General features: G+C 42.7%; 1 protein-coding gene across 1 annotated transcript in view; it reads left to right on the top strand.

The window, feature by feature from the left end:
* Positions 1–24,083, top strand: part of LOC146632883 (dedicator of cytokinesis protein 3-like) — a 247,985-nt gene that overhangs the window by 101,923 nt on the left and 121,979 nt on the right. Inside the window, exon 3 of the mRNA XM_085353604.1 lies at positions 1,717–1,757. Within this exon, the coding sequence (XP_085209730.1) occupies positions 1,717–1,757 (41 nt within the window). The remainder of the gene's footprint in view (positions 1–1,716; positions 1,758–24,083) is intronic.

Below are 24,083 nucleotides of genomic sequence, written 5' to 3'. Positions count from 1 at the left end.
GTTTAGGGCTACAATACAGGGCTGGAACGTCTATTACCGCGGGAGCGTCATTCCACTGGATTTCATTCATAACTCGGCGCGTACCATAACAACGCGGAAGGTCTCCTTCCGTGCTCCTCAGGAACGCCGCGGGACGTGACAAAACGTCACCCTGTTACGCCTCGGGAGTGAGAACGGGCTGATATAACATGAGATCTCATCCTGTACCAAATCTCCCCTTGTGGGACAATTAAAGGATTATTCTATTCTATTCTATTCTATTCTGTACATGAGATCTCATCCTGTACTTGGGATCTCGATTCTCCACATTAGATTTCCATCCAGTACAGCAGCGAAAGCCTTTTGCACCAAATCGCCCGGCCAGCATTTGCATTTTGCAGACAAAAAGGCTGAAATGACAGAGATACTGTATGGTTCTGATGTTATCATAGGGTGCATCACTTTGCAGTGGAATTTTTATTTTAGAAGTTATGATCCGAGCACATTCACACCGGCTTAAGTTCATGGACGACATCAACAGTTAGCACGAATGACTCGAGGCCTTCAGGGGTAAAACTCGTTCAGTGTGAACAGGTTTTGTGTGTATAATAGATTCAGCAGATATTCGACTTTATTGTCAGAACTTTCAAGTTCTCATAAAAGTCCTTTCAAAGACTCAGCATACACATCCACACACACACACAGCTGAGCGCAGTGAACCACATCTGTCCTTCACAGCAGTCTGTCTGTCAGAGTCTCTGACTGACTGTCAGGAACCTTCAGAAGCATCAGCTGACGTGTGGACACATCAGCTGAAGACCTTCAGTCTGCACATTTGTGTCCGTGGCTACTGTTCTTTTTAAAGCAACCTGTCACTAAATCAAAATGTTCTGAACAGAAATCTGTGGAAAGATTTTTTCCCCCAAAAAGCCAATCATGTTGTTACGTTTGTAGTACAGAGGTTTAAATGTGCTGCAGGTAGACCTGTATTCTCTATGTGCTGCATGGCCTTTCCTCTTGATGATCATACTTACACTCTGTACTGAACCATGAATGAAGCCATCGGACAGAATAACATCGGGTACGGGAGGGTTGGGGGATTTTTTTGTGGTAAAGTTTTTCACGTATTTCTCAGTTATTTTGTAACTGGTTATGCTGGCCATGCAGTTAATGCCCCAGTAACAGTAAAGTTAATGTTATGGCTCTCTATGTGATGATGGCCCACAGGTACTGCCAAGATGGCAGCTGAATAACAAACCTGACTTTTGACTGAATGAGGACTTGAGATTTGCACGATCATTTTCCATCCATACTAAACCTTGCTTTTCTTAAAATGTGCATTAACTGGAGGCCAATCTCTTTTATTGTTTTTGTGTGAAACGTTTGGATGTGTATGGGCGAATAGACCCACGTTATGGGCAATAACTACATATTACTACTATGTAATAAGTTCGTATCAAACCATGTGTGTTATGCTGTAGTGCTGAGAACCATAAACTGTTAATGGTGGAATTTCAAGTTTTACCATTACCTTCATTTTTTAGTTAGCTGTATATTTCCATTAAAACAGCTCCTGTAAGACAGAATTTCTTGAAAAAAGATCTCTGTGTTGGAAAATGCTGAAGTCAAAGTCACTGCACGTTTCCTCTGGCTGCTGAGTCATGGCCACTTTTCACTCTTCACGATCTCCGTGTTTGTTCATCAGTCTTAGTCACTGCTGTTTGTGTTTTCTTTCAGGATGGTACCGAGGGTTCTCGACGAGGAAGCCAAATGTCAAGGTGAGCCAGGCTGACAGCTTTGGTTGTTCAAAGCTTTTCTCTCAGACCAACTTTTGCTCCTGATTTATTCATTTCTATTTATTTGATCAATGCTGAGAAAATTGCTGTTTATTTAGCTGCTGTCTGTAACTGCATGTGACGCAAACTTATGCAAATAAATACCAGATACATTTTTTCTGTTCATTTCTCCTTTTCAACATTTACTTTTCAGAATTTAAACTTCACTCTGGTAGATCGTGTTAGACACTCTGAAGATATATACTGATGAAGCTAATGTAACAAAATGCATAATTGATGAGAGTAGAGAGGTGAAATTATGGGAAACAAAGAGGTAAAAGTCGTGAGATGCTTTTATGGTTGGCACAGCTGCTGGTAATGTATTGAACTCACGTCTCACTCTCACCAGAACTCATATAGTGTAACGTGGAGATGAAGCCAGCCGCAGTGGTGTGCAGCTGGATAGCGAATGAGCGACTTCTAACTTTCCACAAGTACTCATTTATTTTAAATATCAAAAAAATAAAAGTGCCAGCTCTACTACACGTTACTTGAGAGCACACAGTCTGCGTACATAGGGAAGAATCCATTACAGAGACGCTACACAGTGAAGAAGAACAAAAAGGGCGTGACCTGCCAGTCACGAGTCAAGAGACGCCACCATGTGGTGCTACACTGCATTGCAACAGCAACTGTTATAATAGCCTACACTTGGGTGGGCTGCATAAGTTTTTAAATATCTGATTAAATACACTTGGCTACTCATTTCTTTTCTTAAACATTAAACTATGGAGCCAGAAGCACAAAGCCATCTGTAGTAGATCTGCTAGTAGACTGAACCGTCTCTTACTTTGAAATTTCCGACAGTGCTAACTCCGCCTCTCCAGAAATCTGAGGCATGTTCTTATTCTACCAAGAACTTTTGTTTGCTGATCGCCATGGCATCAATCTCTGCTTCTGTCAGGCTTTCCATACAAACCTAATCTAACAACAAACATCTGTTTCACAAAGCAGGCAAGAAGAGTAACTTTGAGCAGCACTTACTATTAGACATGTTTTTCTTTTGAAACACATTTGATTGAAGGATTGTGTCTCATCCTTGGCTGCTGTACTCAGATGTTTAATCTCTAACCTTTGCTCTGACAGAGTGCTACTCTGGCTCTACTTTAAATTATCCTGCTAAAGGTCGCTAATATAACAGCTAGCTGCTGGTTGGACAGACCTTTGCTCATCTGTAGTACCTTCCTGCACTGAGAATATAAAGCCAACATGGCTACGGGACATTTTTTTTAGCTGAAACTTGTAACACCTGGTAGTTGGTTCAGACTGGGGTTGGATCACATTCACACCATAAATGAAGCGCCTCCTCCAAAGGGTCCCGGTGCAGTCCTTTGGGTCTCCCTCGATTACTGTGTTCATATCTGCACACATCAACCACACCGAGGGGGAAAATGTACCAGAGTTCAATTTAAACGGACTAAACACTGCAGGTGGGAAAACACCCGTAGTACTACTTAGTTTAAGTTTCTTTGTGGTAACTTTTAGGTTTCTTCAAATTTTTTGAAAACAAAAATCTAAACTGCTGGCAGGCATTCTTTGAAACTAGGACAAAGATTGTGTGTCAATATTTTGTCCTATCAATACAAAGTGTTTCTTTCTGATCCAGCATCACATTACAGGAATGTGTTCGTTGCAGCCAGACTCCACAGAGACAGCGTTTTATCAGAACATGTATGAAGACCATGACAGCATGCTGTACGGGGAATTTCACCGCATGTCTGCAGAGAAAGTGATTCAGTGTTTTCACCCATTCATCTCACAAATATCTGACAGAGCAAACTCACCTAATTGACCCTGCTGCCCACACAAGAAGCCTTACAGCTTAAGCTTTATTTGTGCCATTCACTGGTATATACAACTCAAAGCATGCTGTTCTACTTTAAGTCTGTTTACTCGCCTCTCGAGCACTTCTGTAACACAACTGACCTGCAGCCATGTTCGAAACTCTGAGGAACACCAGAGCTGCTGCTGCTGCTCCAGCTAAAGGCTGTGTTAAGACTCAAGGCAACCACAGACAGATAAACCACACCTGAAAAGCTCTCCTCCTAACAGGTTTGTTTGTCAGAGAGAAGAAGTCACAAACAACTAAGGATCTGGCTGAGATTAAGAAAAACATTTACCCGCATAGATCATTGGGAAAAAGATGTCAGTTTCCAAGTGAGAATAAAGATTTGGCTCTGGAGCGATGGATAAAGGTCAGGAGGTCTGAGTCCAGACTGACCCTGTAGCTGCATCAGCCAAGAAGAGAAGTAGATGAAGTGATGCACCCATCATGCCCAGTTAGTGCCCGTTGTACAAGCCTGTGTGAGTGTTATGATGTGAGGTTGCTTCAGTTGGTCAAGTCCAGGTTCAGGATATCAGCCGACCACCTAAATGCAGCATTTTCTGCTGAACCCCTGAGAATCTGTGGATGTGTTAGTGAAGACTTTTCATCACGGTCAAACTGTCACATCTGTAAAATTTAACAAAGTTCTGGACAGAAACAAATGTTATGACCTTCTATGAGCTTGTTACATTATTACATTTATGCCAAATGCTCAATGTCATCAAAGCTAAAGGCAGTCCAGTGAAGCGCGTGTGTGTGTGTGTGTGTGTGTGTGTGTGTGTGTGTGTGTGTGTGTGTCTTTGCTGTTTTTCATGGCTGGCTTTTTACTGCAACGTGACATTTTGAAGAGCAGGAATTGTTTTCTACCAGAACAAAACATGATTTTGTTCTGGTAGAGCCACAGATTTATTTTATCTTCCAGAAAAACGTCATCAGTTTCTGTAACATTCAGTCAGTGCTTGTTGCTGGCTCATGTTGAACGAGCAGCTTTCAATATAATGCTGCGTTCATGCTGTTACCTGAGAGCTTTGTGAGGTAATTTCTCTGCAAAATGAGATCCTTTGTATCTCTGATAACTCTGAGCAAAGATGATGGCAGATGTTTTGGACTCAGTCACTCGTCATGATTGTTTCTCTCTGAGAGAGCGAAGTCGTTGCACACAGCGAGTCCTGAAAGTTTAAGGGTTCGGCTTTGTTGAAGCTTCATTGTCACGTGTTAAGTTCAAGAGTGCAGCGCACTGAAGACTGAACACACAGGCTGGCCCAGCACATCGTCCTCAACTACATCAGTTAGCATGGTTCAGCGGGAGACGCAGGAACAAGGAAGTGAACAGTCTTCATTTTTTTATTAAATAGAAGTTGAAGCCAAAAATCCAGGAAAAAAAGCTATTAAATGCATTTTTTAAAAACAGCACCACAGCATGATGTGGACTCCAAAACAGTTGGGACAGGCGCAGAGATGCAGCACCGACAACAGCTCAGCCAGCAGGAAAACGCTGCTTTGGGAATTTATGCGCCTCGGAGCTGATCCCAGAGGCAGAGGGTGCCAGCTTTATTCGGCTTGTACGATTGGTACAAAATTAAGTCATAAATGTTGATGGAGCTGTTTTTATGACTGCACCAGTGCGAGCTGTTTCTGCTTTAATTCCTCTGTATCTCACTTCATACCGTAAAATGTGACATGGCAGCATTCGCCCTTATGAGAACAAACATAAAATTCCACTTTTCCTAAAATGAAATTTGCAAAGGAGGCAATGACACACAGGATTATCCGCCGTAAAAGCCCATCGTTTCACTAGCTGGGATCACATCCACGGTAACGATGGGCGATGAGGGACGAGGAAGTGTGAAATGGTGCTGCGGTTGGGGGAAGCTCCCAGGCCGGCAGATCCTCATGTACTAACGAGAAATGAATGAAGGAAAGGAAAAGAGGAGAAGAGAAGAGAGGGGAAATGATCGGGAAGGGTGGGGCATGAAAATGAGAACAGCAGGTATTGGTGGAGGGGGGCTTTTATAGCTTGAGGCCGGCGGGGGCGTGAAGGAGGAGTGGTCCGCTCCTGAAATTCAGATGATATCTCCACACAGTGACGTCTGCCGGTGTGTGATTTCATAAAGGTTAAATGCAGTAAATGACTGTGCCAACGTGGCAAACTGCTCCTTACAACATATAGTCATATTTAGATTTAGCTGCAAAGATCTAATGAAGTGAGAGAAAAATATAAAGCAGCTGCTGTATACTGATGCAGTTTAAATCCTGCCTGCTGTGAAGGGATTCACTTAAAATGCATTATTTACTTTTTAGTTTAGCAGGTTGACTCGCCCGCGTAGTCTCAGATGGATTTTTCCACCAAAATACCAACAGCTTTGTGCCTCTTCATTTGAACCAACCTTGCACCTGTTTGGACTTCTCCTCCCAGCGCTGCACCCTGCCCTTCGTGCTGGGCACCAAAATACCACGCAGATGCTTAAGGCGGATTTCAAGGTCAGGAAAATATCAAACGGTCAGAGCTGTCTTTGCCGGCTCGCTGCACTGCAACAAAAACGGGCCCTGAAGCTGCAGCACCAACAACACTCCACACTCTCTGTGGAAGCCTGTGTTTACACCGGTACCTATGAACGTGTAATCATCCAGTCGACGAACGTAAGACGAACCTGGTGTTATCCAATGACGATATCACAGGAGAGATGTAGAGTGTGAATAAATGAGCGCTCGGGCTGAGGGCGAGGCGAGCTGTTCCTCTTTCGTTACAGATGTGATGTTTTCTAATCAGCTTTGGTTTGTAGTTGATTGATCACACTGGGCCAGTTAATGTAATTTGCCCAGTGAATAGAAACAATCCTTGAAGAGCTCGTCTGAGTCAGAGTGGGCTGAGAGAAACATTGCCTGGAGACGTTTCAGTCAAAACGCAGCGACTCCAACTGAAATGTGATGAAAAGCAGCAGGAAGGTGGAAAACTGATGTGTTTGTTTATTGTCACTCAGCCATGTTCGAAACTCTGAGGAACACCAGAGCTGCTGCTGCTGCTCCAGCTAAAGGCTGTGTTAAGACTCAAGGCAACCACAGACAGATAAACCACACCTGAAAAGCTCTCCTCCTAACAGGTTTGTTTGTCAGAGAGAAGAAGTCACAAACAACTAAGGATCTGGCTGAGATTAAGAAAAACATTTACCCGCATAGATCATTGGGAAAAAGATGTCAGTTTCCAAGTGAGAATAAAGATTTGGCTCTGGAGCGATGGATAAAGGTCAGGAGGTCTGAGTCCAGACTGACCCTGTAGCTGCATCAGCCAAGAAGAGAAGTAGATGAAGTGATGCACCCATCATGCCCAGTTAGTGCCCGTTGTACAAGCCTGTGTGAGTGTTATGATGTGAGGTTGCTTCAGTTGGTCAAGTCCAGGTTCAGGATATCAGCCGACCACCTAAATGCAGCATTTTCTGCTGAACCCCTGAGAATCTGTGGATGTGTTAGTGAAGACTTTTCATCGCGGTCAAACTGTCACATCTGTAAAATTTAACAAAGTTCTGGACAGAAACGAATGTTATGACCTTCTATGAGCTTGTTACATTATTACATTTATGCCAAATGCTCAATGTCATCAAAGCTAAAGGCAGTCCAGTGAAGCGTGTGTGTGTGTGTGTGTGTGTGTGTGTGTGTGTGTGTGTGTGTGTGTGTGTGTGTGTGTGTGTTTTTGCTGTTTTTCATGGCTGGCTTTTTACTGCAACGTGACACTTTGAAGAGCAAGAATTGTTTTCTACCAGAACAAAACATGATTTTGTTCTGGTAGAGCCACAGATTTATTTTATCTTCCAGAAAAACGTCATCAGTTTCTGTAACATTCAGTCAGTGCTTGTTGCTGGCTCATGTTGAACGAGCAGCTTTCAATATAATGCTGCGTTCATGCTGTTACCTGAGAGCTTTGTGAGGTAATTTCTCTGCAAAATGAACGTGAGTCCGTAGAGATTATGTTTCATATGTATCTTTTTGAGGATATCTATTTAAAAATAAAAACAGAATGCAAAGATTTGCAAATCTCCTAAACCTTTAATTTATTCACACAGCACACAGTGGTGGAGTTCTGGGAGATCGATGCTGTCCCAAAATGATCTGCTCCACACTCCGGTTTGTCCCAGTCACACAAAAAGAAATTGGGAGACAGTTTTTTTTGTTTTTTTTACAAAGGTAAAACTCATATGTCAGCTTTTTATTATATTTTGTGGAATGAATTAAGCAGAGTGTTGACTGTTTAATCTAACAGATTTTACTGGAGCTGCTTCCCTGAGCCTGTGATTCACACCAAGAGCTTTGTTTCCATCGCTCTCCCTTTTTAAAATCACCATGTCTGGCTCACATGCTAACAGGCTTGTAGCTTTTTTAGCCGGTTGTGTGTTTGGTCCTGGTCTGTCCATTTCCCCTCCTGTTTCATTCTCGGTCCATAAGAGGCTTTACTGTTTATCTGCTGCCTGCTCTGTGCTGCAGATAGGTGGCATGAAAGAGATCAGCTATTGCTTTGTTCTTTATTTTGTCTTAATGATGAGGCGGTGCCAGAAATAAAACAAGCCGACCTTCAGTTTGGATTTCAGGTGGATTTGAATGTCTCAGGAGGGAACTGTGAAAAACAAATCCCACATTTAGTGTCTGCTCTCTGTGTCGTTCAGTAATTTATTGATACGACCTTATTTCTTGTAATACCTCTGGCTGTGTTGTAATGCAGTAATGCACTGAGCAGCGATTTGTCACTTCTAAAATGTAAAGGTGATTTTCACTGAATATCTCATCATGGGGAGTTTGACTTCTGCTACTTGAACCAATACTAATGAACTTAAAATCAGTTTAGATTCATTTAAATATTAAAAAATAGTCTGATTTTTTTAAAACATATTCATTTCACTTTATTTGACTTTCCCATCTCTGTCACAGTTTCCTCTTCTGTACTCGAGTTTCTCTTGCAGAAGAAAAGTTGATCTCTGTGATTTAATAACTGGATAAACTGCACACAGATTTTTTCCTGCATTCCTCTTTTTATCTCTTCAGGTGCGCCGGAGTTAATCGAGCTGCTGTTTGTGTGAGAGGATGGGAAACTGAAATAAAGTACACTCTCTACCAGCATCACAGCTTTCATATACACCAGGATGCAATTGTTCTCAGCCAAGGTTGAAATGCGATGAGCTGCATTTTCCAACAAATATGAGTCACCGAGGCTCGCTGTTTTCATAACTGCAATTCAGTCAGACAACTCATGTTTGAAATGACTTATTACTGTAGCAGAGTACGTTTGCTTTGGCATCTATAAGCTCTCAGCCTATCACATCCTACAAACACGTCGTATAGAAAGTCGGGAGTGATGAGTAAATTATCCTGTACAGGTGGATGTTGGGATGGTGGAGGGAATGAAACGGCAGCAGCAGCACTCAATTGGGGTGGGGGGGGAGAGAGAGAGAGAGAGCAGCAGTGCAGCTCGAGCTGACTGCAGTCTGTAGCTCCTGAGTTTTGCTTCATTTCAATAACATCCATTTCTTTTTCTTGTGTGACTCACTGGTGACATGAAGCTTGCTAAATAGTGGTAAATGTGATGTTTTAGATATTGGGAAAATATCTTCAAAGTATTTTACAGAGAAACTTCACTGAACTCATCAGAATGAACATTTTAGGAGCATTGATGCTAATGAGTCATTTCACTCATTCTTACTATTGATAAGCAGAGATAAGTGAGATTTCCATGAGAGCGTGTCATAAGTTAACAGTTATGTTATATCTATATAATCCTTCCTTACGGCAGACCAGTCTAGAGTGGGCTGTTGTGTGGTGCTTGATATACGACCGGGCACTGCGCTGTATTTCTGTGATGTCAGTCCCATGATGCTCCCCAGCAGCTGATAAATGAAGCAGAAGGACCGTTCTTCTCTCTGCTGCAGATCTGGCTGTTAAACCACAGAGTGAGGTTTTAAAATCTCAGGTTTTCTTCACAGTGACTGTGTCGCAGTGCTCCGAGGATCCTATCGGTTTGTGGTTCCCCTTAAATAAGTCATACGTAGGGTAAGTTTTAAAAAGCTGTTCTTTAAAAAGCACCTCAGGTGCACATTAAATGTTATGGTTGAATCTGTGAAATAAGCCAGAGTGCCAGTAAAAATCAGGTCTTGTTGAGAGGTCGCATCTCCAGGGAAGCTTTGCCTTGACTTGCCGAGGACCAGTTTGGCTGTGGGCGATGCACCACCATTCAAATCTGTGGGTTGCAGCAAGGGCAATAGGATTCAGCACAGCAGGCATAATAAGAAAGAAAAAGTTGAAGCTCAGGCTTCCTCATGCAAATGTCAGTGATCTAGGGAGGCCTGCAGTAGAGCGCTGCTTATCAAAGACAGCTCGTCTCCAACCTGCATCTTTACACCGACTCTTAGTTTGGCTGCCACTGAAGCCAGGAAGAGCAAAATGGAATAAAACAGACGTGTCAGGATCCAGAACCCTGTTCTTTTAAATATTTGTTCATGTTTTTACTCAAACTCTGATGAATCGGAAGCTCCTGTAAAAGTATTTGATTTGACCCGTCATTCATAGCTAATCTGCAGACATGGTAGGTTAGCTGAACTGCTAACAGATTAGGTGCTTTGCAGCCCACCTCCACCACAGCTCCTTCCTTTCTTGCTGGGCGTAGTCATAGCTGATGGCTGCTCCATCCTGCACGGAGCCCATGCTGCTGCTTTCCCACAACAGAACCAAACTAGCAGATGTTTCTGTTAACTGACGTGTGAATGCACTGCTAATGTTAAACAGCAGACATACTGCAGATGCATACGTTTGCATGTATGCATGTTTTTCAGTTATCAGACATCCAAAATGCTGCAGCAGACCACTCACAGCCTTACGCACATATTTGTTTATTACTTGCAATTAAACTGAGTGAAAGGTAATATTCAGCGGCGCTGCCTTTAGCATGTTTGCAGCTTTTGTAGTGTACAGACTCCTTCAGTCAGTCAGAGTAGAAATGGGTGTCATGCTTAGTTAAACCTGAACCTCTGGCCTCTGGTTATGTCATCCTTGTGGTAGAAGAGTAGGTAGCTGGAGAAGAAGAAGTGATGGCACATTTGAGCAAACACTAGAAGTGAGAGAAAACATCCAGAGACAGCCTGTGGGCAGTCTAAGCAAGAAAGTTGGATTTTATATAACCTCAGTGTGGACAACTCCACACACATAAGTTAAAGATGATGGCTGTGCTGCGATTTAAGAGTAATTTGCTTTTTCTTACTTTTCTCTCTCACACACTGCTTCTGTCTGAGTGCAGCAGCTCAGACAGAAGCAGTGAAGAGCAAGGCCTCCCACTGTGATGCAGTAGTGTCCAGAGATTGTTCTGGGTGCTGGAAACAAATAAAAAGTTATTAAATGTGAGGAAGTTGCTACAATGGCAACATTAGATGAACTGAAGCCTGATGGTCACTGCTGTGAGTCTGAGCGATGTCAGACACAGTGATTGTATCAAAACAATAAAACCCATCAACTACGAAGTATTTGAATATTTCTGTACGCGTCTACTGAGAAACAGAAGCAGTTACAACGTTGCAGTCGTTGCCATCTGAGGTGCCGATTAGTCTGACTAAAAAACTGTCCGATGCACCTGAACAAGCCCCGCCCTTCAACCCAAAGCATCCACTCCCACCATCCCACTGCCAGACACTACAGATGGGTTTACACATTTTTGGGTGACACAATAGTGACTTACACTGGAATTTGGTTGATAGTTTGTCTGCTTTGATTGTAGTTAAACGCTACCAGTAGTAAAAGCTTTGGTTGTGTTAACAGTGTATGGAAAGTGTGTGGAAATTCATTATGTGTGAGTTTAGTGCAAATCTGTGTGACACGAGCTCAAAGAGCCAACGTGTGATTGAGCCCACTCGCGTGCATTCCCACCTTTGCGTGCCTTGTTGTGCTGTGTGATGGTTTCTGTGTGTGTGCACCGTCTCGTGTGTTTTCGCTCTCTCTCTCCCAGCAGAGAGGCATCAGCCCAATCCTGTTAGTTCCACTCTAATCACCTGGTTTCTCCACAATGGGCTTGCTGGTTGAAACGAATCGCTGTGTCTCCCGGAGGAAATGCCTTCCTGCTCAGAGTCTGCTCTAATTCAGCTGCACTGTAAAAACTTCACACGCTGAGGTTCATCAGCGTTCAGATTACCGCAGCCGTCGGGGCCACAGAGAGGGCAGCTCGCACTCAGTGAAAGCAGCGTTTCTCAAAGCTCTGATCTGAGAGCTGCTGTGGATCGCTCTTTGTAAAAAATGTCTGATTTTCTTTTATTTGTTGGCAACAGAGAAGGGCAGTAACGTGTTACTTGTAACGCATTACTGTAATCTGATTACTTTTTTAAAGTAACAAGTAAAGTAAGGGATTACTATTGCAAAAACGGTATTTAGATTACCGTTACTTTCACGCAGGAATGCTGCGTTACTGCGTACTAAAACCATGATTTTTTTTGCGAGAATGTCTCACGACAGTGACGTAAGCGAGTGCGACGTTCGTGACAACAGCTGTGTGCAGATCAACAAAGGATAATATATGGAGTGCGGGAGAGAGTATGAGCGTGCAGCGTTTAAAGCGTGGAAGTACTGACCTTACTTTGAGTTTGATTCCATAAAAAGTGACAAAAACATTAGTGTCCATCGTGCGTGGGAAGAAAACTTCTTTTTACAGCGAAAAAACCCCTAAACTTCCAACAAGCACCGAGTGGTTACGACGTAATGGGAAACTCACAGAGAAACTCGCGGATTCTTCCACTGACCGCGGCACACCTGCACCAGGGTAAACCTCCGCCTACCCCACTCCTGCTTTACAGGTGAAAATAGAGCAACAGGACCGCTGAGTCTTTGACTTTATTTATTTTCTGCTGTGTTTTACTTGCATCTATTTGAAAGACTGAGTGTAAACACAAAAATATTTTATTTTATGTGCTGGAATGTGCAGAAAATAGCTTTAAATGTTAAACTAATTTCTTCCAGTCAGAGAATGTTGCATATAATTAAATTTTTGCTTGATGCATAAAGTTAAAAGATTAAAACTAATAAAACAAGTTAAAAAAAGAGACTTTTCCATTTGATTACATTTTGTATGATGGATTATGCAGAAAAAGTAGAATTGGGCTGAAAGATCTATCACTTTATCACCTCTTCAGGTTGTAAATCGTGTTTTTAAAAAGTAACTGAGTAACTAAGTAATTAATTACTTTTGAAAATAAGTAATCAGTAAAGTAACGAGATTACTTTTTGGGGGAATTAATTAGTAATTAGTTACTGATTACTTTTTTCAAGTAACTTGACCAACACTGGTTGGCAATATGTTTAAATCTGCAGTATTTTAATCTAACAGAGATGTTGTTGGAAATTTAGTCTTTCTGTTGCTAAATTATTACAGTTTGGTGTATATGTTTTTGGACAATGACACTTTTCTTCCTCACTTTGCCTCTGAACACCACTGCAGGGGATTTCAGTCCAAATTCAGTCCCAACTTTCAGCTTTAATTCAAGGAGGGTTACAAAAGTACTGAATTCACCATTTAGGAATTACTGTACACCTGAGTCCCTCACACTCAGGACTCATTGATATGTGTCTGTGTGTGAGGGTGTATTCAGGGACCAATAATTGGAAGTTTACTGTACTTGTGGGGACCAAAACCCGTCCCCATGAGTTTGAAGCCATTTTTGAGACTCAAAATGTGGTTTTAGTGTCAGGGTTACAGTTAGGTTATGGTTAGGTTTAGGGTCAGGGGCTGGAGAAAGCATTCTGTCAATAAGATGTTGATATGAAATGATATGATGATATGAAAACACAGCGAGTGTGTGTGTGTCCGGTCACCCTTCACAGCAGAGATTAAACCAATCAAGAGAGTTTCAGGGAAAAAAGAACCCAAACACACACTGACAGTGGGAGAGGCTTCTGGGCCTGCGCTCGCTGTGCATCAGTCTGGTCATGAATTTAAAAACAGCTCAGTTTGACTCTCTGCTCTCATGTTCTGCCCTCTGCTGCTCTCTGCAACAATCCAAAATGTGTCAATGAGGACAGTCGCGGTCATTGTACACTCTCATCTTCAAAATGTTGGTGAGCTTTGGAGCTTGTTTGGTTCGTCAGCATCCACTTCAAAGAGTGACAGCACTCTGTGTGCCAGACAAACATTTTAAATAAATCATATACAAATATATTTATAATATTCTTTAAGAAGTCTGAGCTGTGCTTGATATCTCCGATGCTTCTATACTCTGCTTTCAAGGCACACAGTTTAAAATAAATACATTTATGCATTTTTAATGCTGACAGCATTTTGACTTCTTTGGTTTTACACAGATTATCTCTTCAGTATGTGCAAGATTAAATATGATTCATAATTTGGAGATTTTTCAGTCAGCCAGTAGTTATTAGCATCAGTGCTCATCACAGTAAAAGTCACGGAAAGTGAAAAAGGATCCATAATATTAAAAACAAGAACTTCTGTAAATGTAATTCAGCCACACTTCAGTTCAGATACGATTCAAACATCAAGCAAAAGGAACAGAAAATCTAAACAGACTGCTCAGTCCATCAGAGGCATGATGGGAAACAGAGGCCGTCACTGCAGCCTGCACTTATTACACTACAGGACTGCTGAGTGAACCTGATGCAGTGTGTAACGTCTCACATGTCACGTGATCTTTTTGTCATACCAAACATGTAAAATATCACGGGAAGTTCTGTCAGTGTGGAAAAATGCAGTGACACCGCTGTCTTTAATATTTCTGTGATCTTTACACCACAGTGTTTTACACTGTATGCAGCAGGTGGGAACTCTGTGGGCCTCTGTGGATTTAGCTGACCTTTAATCTTCAGAGCATTAGGCCAGAGTTACTGAGCAGCTGCAGGATAAAAAACAGAGAGAAGAGGGAGATGCAGAGCTCCTCGCTGCAGCCGAAATCAGCAGACATAGAAGGATTCTCAGTGCGGGGAGATTACACCTGGCACAGTCCAAATATATATGCTCCTTCACTGTCTGGAGCTGCTGCTGGTCTCTGCTTGTGTTAGAGAGAAACAGTCAGAGTCATCTTTCAAGTGAAGTCAGAAAAACAACGAGAAACTGTGTCTGTGAACTCAGGACACATCTTTGTCCAGATGTTGACATTTGACCTGGTTTAAAAACCAAAGAATCTCAGGCTGGTGCTCACATTCATATTCAGTCACTCCTTTCAGCTTAATAAATTATTAAATTGACCTAAATTAAACCGTTTTTAAGGTCATCAAACTTTCCCTATTGGAAAAGTTTCATTGTGATGCTTTTAAATCAAGGGAAGAAGATTAAACATTAAATATCAGTAAAACACGTTGCACATCTTGCTCTCTCGTTCCTGCCACATGCATGATCATTTTCTGTCCTTTGTATCTCTGATAACTCTGAGCAAAGATGATGGCAGATGTTTTGGACTCAGTCACTCGTCATGATTGTTTCTCTCTGAGAGAGCGAAGTCGTTGCACACAGCGAGTCCTGAAAGTTTAAGGGTTCGGCTTTGTTGAAGCTTCATTGTCACGTGTTAAGTTCAAGAGTGCAGCGCACTGAAGACTGAACACACAGGCTGGCCCAGCACATCGTCCTCAATTACATCAGTTAGCATGGTTCAGCGGGAGACGCAGGAACAAGGAAGTGAACAGTCTTCATTTTTTTATTAAATAGAAGTTGAAGCCAAAAATCCAGGAAAAAAAGCTATTAAATGCATTTTTTAAAAACAGCACCACAGCATGATGTGGACTCCAAAACAGTTGGGACAGGCGCAGAGATGCAGCACCGACAACAGCTCAGCCAGCAGGAAAACGCTGCTTTGGGAATTTATGCGCCTCGGAGCTGATCCCAGAGGCAGAGGGTGCCAGCTTTATTCGGCTTGTACGATTGGTACAAAATTAAGTCATAAATGTTGATGGAGCTGTTTTTATGACTGCACCAGTGCGAGCTGTTTCTGCTTTAATTCCTCTGTATCTCACTTCATACCGTAAAATGTGACATGGCAGCATTCGCCCTTATGAGAACAAACATAAAATTCCACTTTTCCTAAAATGAAATTTGCAAAGGAGGCAATGACACACAGGATTATCCGCCGTAAAAGCCCATCGTTTCACTAGCTGGGATCACATCCACGGTAACGATGGGCGATGAGGGACGAGGAAGTGTGAAATGGTGCTGCGGTTGGGGGAAGCTCCCGGGCCAGCAGATCCTCATGTACTAACGAGAAATGAATGAAGGAAAGGAAAAGAGGAGAAGAGAAGAGAGGGGAAATGATCGGGAAGGGTGGGGCATGAAAATGAGAACAGCAGGTATTGGTGGAGGGGGGCTTTTATAGCTTGAGGCCGGCGGGGGCGTGAAGGAGGAGTGGTCCGCTCCTGAAATTCAGATGATATCTCCACACAGTGACGTCTGCCGGTGTGTGATTTCATAAAGGTTAAATGCAGTAAATGACTGTGCCAACGTGGCAAACTGCTCCTTACAACATATAGTCATATTTAGATTTAGCTGCAAAGATCTAATGAAGTGAGAGAAAAATATAAAGCAGCTGCTGTATACTGATGCAGTTTAAATCCTGCCTGCTGTGAAGGGATTCACTTAAAATGCATTATTTACTTTTTAGTTTAGCAGGTTGACTCGCCCGCGTAGTCTCAGATGGATTTTTCCACCAAAATACCAACAGCTTTGTGCCTCTTCATTTGAACCAACCTTGCACCTGTTTGGACTTCTCCTCCCAGCGCTGCACCCTGCCCTTCGTGCTGGGCACCAAAATACCACGCAGATGCTTAAGGCGGATTTCAAGGTCAGGAAAATATCAAACGGTCAGAGCTGTCTTTGCCGGCTCGCTGCACTGCAACAAAAACGGGCCCTGAAGCTGCAGCACCAACAACACTCCACACTCTCTGTGGAAGCCTGTGTTTACACCGGTACCTGTGAACGTGTAATCATCCAGTCGACGAACGTAAGACGAACCTGGTGTTATCCAATGACGATATCACAGGAGAGATGTAGAGTGTGAATAAATGAGCGCTCGGGCTGAGGGCGAGGCGAGCTGTTCCTCTTTCGTTACAGATGTGATGTTTTCTAATCAGCTTTGGTTTGTAGTTGATTGATCACACTGGGCCAGTTAATGTAATTTGCCCAGTGAATAGAAACAATCCTTGAAGAGCTCGTCTGAGTCAGAGTGGGCTGAGAGAAACATTGCCTGGAGACGTTTCAGTCAAAACGCAGCGACTCCAACTGAAATGTGATGAAAAGCAGCAGGAAGGTGGAAAACTGATGTGTTTGTTTATTGTCACTCAGACCTTGTGCTTCTTTTGGACCTTGCTGTCAGGTGACATAACCGCCAAGTAAAACTAGATGCGACCGTCTTCCTAAAATATCAACCGCGAGTCGGAATTTGAATCCAATCAGGACGACCTGCACGGTTTAAACAGTCTTACATAAAGAGAGAGAGAGCGAGAAACCTTTGTCTGCTCTCACCTTCCTGAAGCTCGTCGCACCGACTCGCTGCAGTGGAAATCTCTCCTCCTCAGAATATTTAGAAAGACATTCATTGTTCAAGAATCAAGTAACAACAATGGCGGTAGATGTACAGTTCTGCAATTGTGATGTAATCACTGTTATTTTATCATCCGAGCCTATCAGAGCTGCTGTGTGAAATTATAGACCAGCGTGCTTTATGATGCTGCACGGAGCTCAGTGTGGGAATTGCACCATCCTCCTTTTTTTCTCTTTTCCTCTTGGGATCTTGAAAAGAGGCCTGATGCAACACAGGGGCTCATAATAGGACTGAATATATGGGTGTGTTAGGGTTAAGTTTAGAAGATAAACTCGCTCAGGACAATAGAGGAGGCAGGAGAGTGAATCACAGCTGCAGAGTCTTTTCTAGCTTTCAGATTGTTGCAGAAATGACTGGAAGACAATGAAACGCGGATTATCCGAAGCTCATCGGCAGGTGTGATAAGAATGAAACAAAAGAGACTGTAATTGGTGTACAGCAGCAGAGCAGTGAGCTGGAAACAAAAGACAGAGAGTGTGTCCTGTATGATGGCACGAAAAGAACGAGGAAGAGAAAAATGTCCAAGAGAGCAAAGGACCGGCTGAGATGAAACAAAAAGAAGGATCTTAAAAAGTATTTTAACCGTGTAAAAACATTTCCTGTGTAACTGATGATCCAGGAGCATCGTCTCACCCACTGATGCTAAGAGGCCGTGTTGAGATGAGTGTGCTAAATGAGCTAAAAAGTTGAAACCGGTACATTAAGAATGCTACAGAGTGCTAATGTTTTCAGCTCCGACATGAACTTTTGCAGCGCTTCGTAGCGGCGCGCTCGGCTGACTGCGGTGCAAGTTCACAGGTGCTTCAAACTCAATATGTCGACTTTTAAAGTGTTTTATTAATATATGTTCACCACCCACTGCTCAGTTTGCACGGAGCAGTAAGGACTTTCTTTCGCTTCATGCTGCACTCATTCCTTTCACACTGAGTGCTTCAACCGCTGAACTACGAGTGTCTTCACGAGTGTCTCTCACATGTAGCTCTGACTTGTAGAAGCTCTTTCAGTGGGTGTTGTGTGCAGACTCTCAGATATCTGAGCTCATTTCAGGCTCTGTGGCTTCTTAAACCCATCAACACTGAGAGTAAATGTAACCTGATTAATGTGGAATATTTCAGCCTTCCTTTTAGTTACACTGAGTGAAGTTAATATATTTTGGAAATATTTTAATTTAGTATCAAGAGCTTTTTGACACGGAGAGCTAAAGCTTGGCATGTTTGTAAGAAAGAATATATATAAATATAACCTTAATAACCTAAACTGCATCGCCTTATATTATCATGTTGTTCTTATATGTCTCTGTGCTTGGACACAAACAGGGTCTGCAGTTTTCTTTGGTAGATATTTTGGGAACTTTGGTCTAACCGATGAAGCGCATTTTAATCACATTACAGTTACGTACAAATTGATGACGACATCATAATCAGACAGACCTACAGAAAGTCTGAAAAAATAAAAAACTGAAAAAAGAAACCTCATAAAAACAGTTTGCTGGTAAAAACACCTGAAACTGTAAATGTCAAACAGCTGTGAAGGCTGAAGTTTAGCTTCAGATAAACTTCAGCTGAGCCGGGCTGCTGCGTCATCATCAGGTGACGAGGAAGAGGCCCGACATGTCTGCCACCTCAGGATCAACCCTGAAAACAACGGTCAAAATTAAACTGTAACAATTTAACAGTCAGTAAAGTTTGTTCTCCGTGGTGTCGTAAAGTTACAATTTTGAAATGTCGGGAAGGACGAGCTTTACTTGTTTATGTCACGGCGGGAAACACAGATGTATTTATGGAACAGACCCAAACGCAGAGACAGGAGAAACCAACGAAGGTTTAACAATAAGTGAACCTTTATTGTGGCCGATACAAAAAACTGAAGAACAAGGTGAAGTGAAACAAGGGCGAAACTAAACTGAAACCTAAACTGGATAAAACTCTGACTATGAAGACAAGACCCTGTACGACCACAACAGACGACCCGACCAGGAACAGACGGACACAGAGGACTCAAATACACAGGAGGGGAAGGAGGGAAGTGGAAACACCTGGAGACACAAATGAACGTGAAGCCACAGGAGCGATGGAGACGCGAGCTGTACGATTCTAATCTCACATAAAATGTTAGAGACTGTGTGAGAGTCAGAGTTATGATGACACAACAGACTGACCATGACTAAGATTACAACTACAATACAGAAAGTCTGTGATAGTCAGTACATTACAAGTTAATTAATTATCAGGATAATTAATTAATTATCTTTTATTTATACAAATATCTGATTAAAACATACAGAAAAAAGCCGAGAACAGCTCTCCATGCTATCCTCCATTTTCCTCCTACAGGTTTTACTTGTGTGTGATTTAAGAAGGACCAACATTAAGAGTGTTAAGGCAGCGACGTTAGTGAATGAAACTGGTGATTCATCACTTTCTAACAGCTTGGCTGGAGCGTAGACACCAATATAGTGTGTTTCCATACTGCTGCGTCTCCACCTTCAGAGGTGAGCTGACCCTGAATGATCTTCACCTCTGACAGCTCCTTTGGCACAAATTGAAATTCCATTTATAAAGTCTGATTGTAGTAAAGACGTGTTGAACAGTTCGTCTGTTCCTCAGGTTGTCTCAGGATATTTTCACTCAATTTTCCTTAATGCGGACGCCACAAAGTAATCTCATCTCAGGCAGAGATGATGCGTCAGCATCTTTTTTGGGTGGGAAGCGAGGAAGAGGAGAGGGAGCTGCCTGCTTCCACACCTGCAGAATTAAAACATTTATGACCCAGAGCGCTTTCACCGCTGGTCAGCAGCACAGTTACAAAGACCATCAATTATTTAGTCTGGAGGGATAATGTTAGGCCCAGACTGTTTTATTAAGAGCAAACATCAGCAGAGGTCACTGCTGGGTACGGTCCGGGAGTTTGTACCAGTCTGTGCATTTGCTCCAACTCTTTTCAGCCTATGGATGTGTTAGTTTTAGTTTGGTGTAAAGTTGCTCATCCTTTGAGAAGCAACCTTTGATTAAAAGTTTTACAAGTCTGCTGTTTGTTGTTAGAAGTTTGCACCCCGAGGAGAATGAATGAGACTTTTCTTTGTGTGCTCTTTAAAGTTTGCACAGAAATATGGAAACAGAGCAGAAGTTTCTGGCACAACCAAGAGAATAAGGTCAGAAACATCTTTCAGTCTTTGTTGTTTTCTTGTTTTGTCCTGGACAGCATCCGGACAAAAGGTTTCGAGCTTCCATGATCCCAACTGTCTTGCAACTCTTCTGCAGCTTTTCTGAAGGTCTTGCAAAGTTTTTCTTTGGACGTTGGCTGTTTTTCACTCATTTCTTTGTACCTGATCATTTTCAGAGGGATGCTTGTTTGAGTTTGTTCAGCCTCATCACCGAACCGATGATGTGTCTACACATAACAGGCAGTTTTAAATTGTATCTTTAGGCACGTTGTTACCATCAGCCGGTCACAAAAACATCATTTGTTCTAATTTCTTTGTTTGAATCTGTTAAAAATACTAAAGATTACAAAGTTTGACATAAAATAATGTTTTTGCACTAACCAGGTGATTCCCAAAGAGCTGTTAGTTAACTGGGCACATCTCTGCATGCTGTGCAGCGGCTGCTTAAAACAATCTGAGGAAACTGGACAAGTGGTGGCATGTCAGGCCTAAAAACAGGACCTGAGACATACATCTGGACCTTCAGCTGATCCCTCTGCTGTTCACTCAAAAGAAGTGGTCTCACTGGAAGCCAAGCTCGAGGGAGAGAAAGAGGCCTACCTTCAAATCGTTTAGATGTAGAGAGGATATTACTTTCTAGCTCCTCTAGTCCACACAGCGTTTCAGTCGCTCACTTTAAACACATACACGGCTTAACAAGAGCATCCGTCAGTGTTCTGAGCAGAGAGCACGAAGGAGGTCCAAACTGTTTTACAATGAAAGTCTGAGAAGTCAGGCTGTCCATTAGGAAACGAGGATCGAGTGTTGTAGATGGCGAGATGCTGAATAATTTACAGCAGCAGTAAAAAGAAAAACCCATATTAAACTTTAGAGACACGACTGACTTCTGGTTCCCGTCTCTCTGACTTTATTTAAGCTTGATGTCTGCAGTCTCTGCTGTTTCCGACCTCGTGCAGACCTCGTTTCAGTTCAGAAGCACACGAAGAAACATGGAACTATAAATGTTTTGTGCACCTTTTTCTCATTTGTAAGAAGCTTTAAACGTGCTTTTCTTTAGTGGAGTAAATTTGTGTTAGCAGAAAGTTACAGTTTTTCTTGCCAAGTTAAAAAAAGAAGGGCTAAATCACACTGCTGTGAACCAGCTAAACTTTATGACAAGAACGCTCACATGAGCTCTTTTTAAATCGTCAGTGAGATGGAAGCACTTGAGCAAGGCTAAATCATATATAAGTAACAAACCATGAAATTAAATGTGTCACATCCAAGTTATTTTTCACGCAGAACGTCTTGAGCTGCCTCGTAAATAAGCCTCGTTGTACACGCTTGTATAAATGGGGATATAAGCCAACATTGTTTGCATAAACATGCACATTTACACACAATTGCACACACAAATATGGACAATAGAGCACCGTGGTGCTTGTGCTGTTTAGGATAATCAACCATTATTTGTATTTGCTCGGATTTGTCTCCTGGACATCGGTGCGAAGCACAGAATTGGCTCCTGTGTGGCTGAGCAGTAAATATCTGTGAAGGAAGGTGATCATGTCTGATGTCTGCGCAGCCGTCCGCTGTTTCCCTTTCTTTTAGTTTCTTATACCTGATGTTTCAGATTCCTCGTGTCCTATTGGCCTCTGGAAGGCACTCAGAGCACGGGTTAACGCGAGGTGACGTACAGTATTTGGGCCGGAGGCGTGCTGTTATTTTTGAGAGGATGACATTTTTCCTGCAGCCTCGCTCGCCGTCCTTGCGTTCCCCCTGTTGCTCGTCTCTGTGCCTCCGTTTCCTTATTATCCTCTCGTCTCCCTCACTGATCGTCTGTCTTTGCATTCTCTTATTTTTAACACTTCTCGTCTCGTCTGTCTCTTTTTCTTTCTGTCTCTGTAACAAGATGACCTTTTTAAGTGGACCGGTGCTTCAGCGCCATCAGCTAAATTAAGGACAACACTTTGACACTGGGACACACACACACACACACACACACACACACACACACACACACACACACACACACAGAAAACCTTGTTGCTGTCTCTGCCTAGTTAGCTGTGACAGTGAATGGCTGTTAACAGGTCAGTGCCTTCAGAACACCTCAGGTTCTCCTCTGATGATACCGAGCTCGAAGGCCTCGTGTGAGTCCGTGTGTGCACGTGTGCTTCATCCTTCTTGATGCATGTCTGGTGTTTCCATCCCGCTGGTTTACTGTCACATCAAAGTGGGGCACAAACAGAGGAGTTTTCGGTTTAGCATCATGAGCGTTGTGTGAAGGTGAGACAGCGAACAGAGAGCGAGCGCTGACCTCAGCACAGGTGATGAAATGCTGCTGACGCTGGCAGAGGTCCACATCTGAGCGGGTTCAGTCAGTCGCTGTCACATTTTCTCCTTTATTACAAAGGATTTATTACATCAGGTTTCACATATAAACACACAAAGCAAAGCTTGAAAACAGCACAAAGACACTTTAGAGCAACACAAACTGAAATCAGCTGACTTTACCGTCAAGACGCAGAAAGAAATAATTATTTTTCTTTCTATCCGCCCGGCATGGAGGTAACTGAAGAACCTCTGTAATGACATAATTGTAGCTGTAATCTGATTACTGCATTCAGTACAGTAACACAGTATATATGACAGGAAATAAGGAAAACCTGAGCAGGTCTACTGTAACTCATGTTCAAATACAGAATGTGCAATACTTGTGTAAATGTTATCCAAAGGTTAAAGCGATGAATCACCTTAAACAGCGCGGTGACAGCAGCTACCGAGTGCTGTGGCTTTTAAATGAGCAGCGGCGGAGCAGAGCTGTGAGGCGGTGCGACTGTGAAGAGCACATTTAGTGTTTATGGCCCTGGGCAGACAGGTAATTGAGCGAGTCCCGGGAGGCCGGACCAGCACCTCTGACCTGCTCCTGTCACATGCATGGCTGCCAACAGTTACTCTATTCGTCTACAGCCCTGTTATTCTCATTTCTTCCTGATTTTATAGGTTTCTCTCCCTCTCTCTCTGTAACACCGTCAGAAACATATTTAGACTTGAATCTGGTCCGCCGTGTTTTTCTATGTGATATTTGACCTAAAAGGTCTTTTGACAGCTGTAGCAGAATCCATCTCTGTTGAAAGAACAAGCAGCTAAAGTGCTAGCTAAGAGACAGCAGGGTTATTATGCATGATAGCAGAGGGCTGCTTTCTTTCCCGACTGCCGGAAGCCTCATTTTCCGAGTGCACATAAGGCACAGACCTGCACACACAGGAGCTGACATCTTGGCTTCTACGCTAATACCTAACATAGGTAACATGGCGGACAAGGGAAGAAGTGCATAAACAGGATACAAACCCACATGCATATATACATGTACACCAGGATGCTTAAGAACAAAACAGCCAAACACAAACTGGCACGAACACTTCCATTCCTCAGATAGACTCTGCTCTTCTTCTTCTCTGCTCTTTCCCCATTAAAACATGTAGCTGAATATGAATGAAATCCCCACAGTGTGAAGCCTTCCCTCAGTAGACTGCTGCAGCTCCAGCCACACTTTGTAAATTAAACAGTTTTTTTACACACTTGCAATTTACATAAAAATGTTCCCCAGTCACTGGAGATATAAAGATTTTGTGACACAAAATACCTCATTACTTCCACATTTGCAGAAGAATAGGAGAATACTGTAAGCAGCATTTCGAGCTTGTAAAACTAAAATGGGGGAGCCTCGAGCGTCCACAGCAGCT

The sequence above is a fragment of the Diplotaxodon limnothrissa genome, linkage group LG5 (genome assembly GCF_057381915.1).
Source record: "Diplotaxodon limnothrissa isolate DT_005_m linkage group LG5, D_limnothrissa_male_GT1.1, whole genome shotgun sequence".
NCBI classification, from domain to species: Eukaryota; Metazoa; Chordata; class Actinopteri; order Cichliformes; family Cichlidae; genus Diplotaxodon; species Diplotaxodon limnothrissa.
This window is presented reverse-complemented; position numbering and strand designations above follow the sequence as displayed.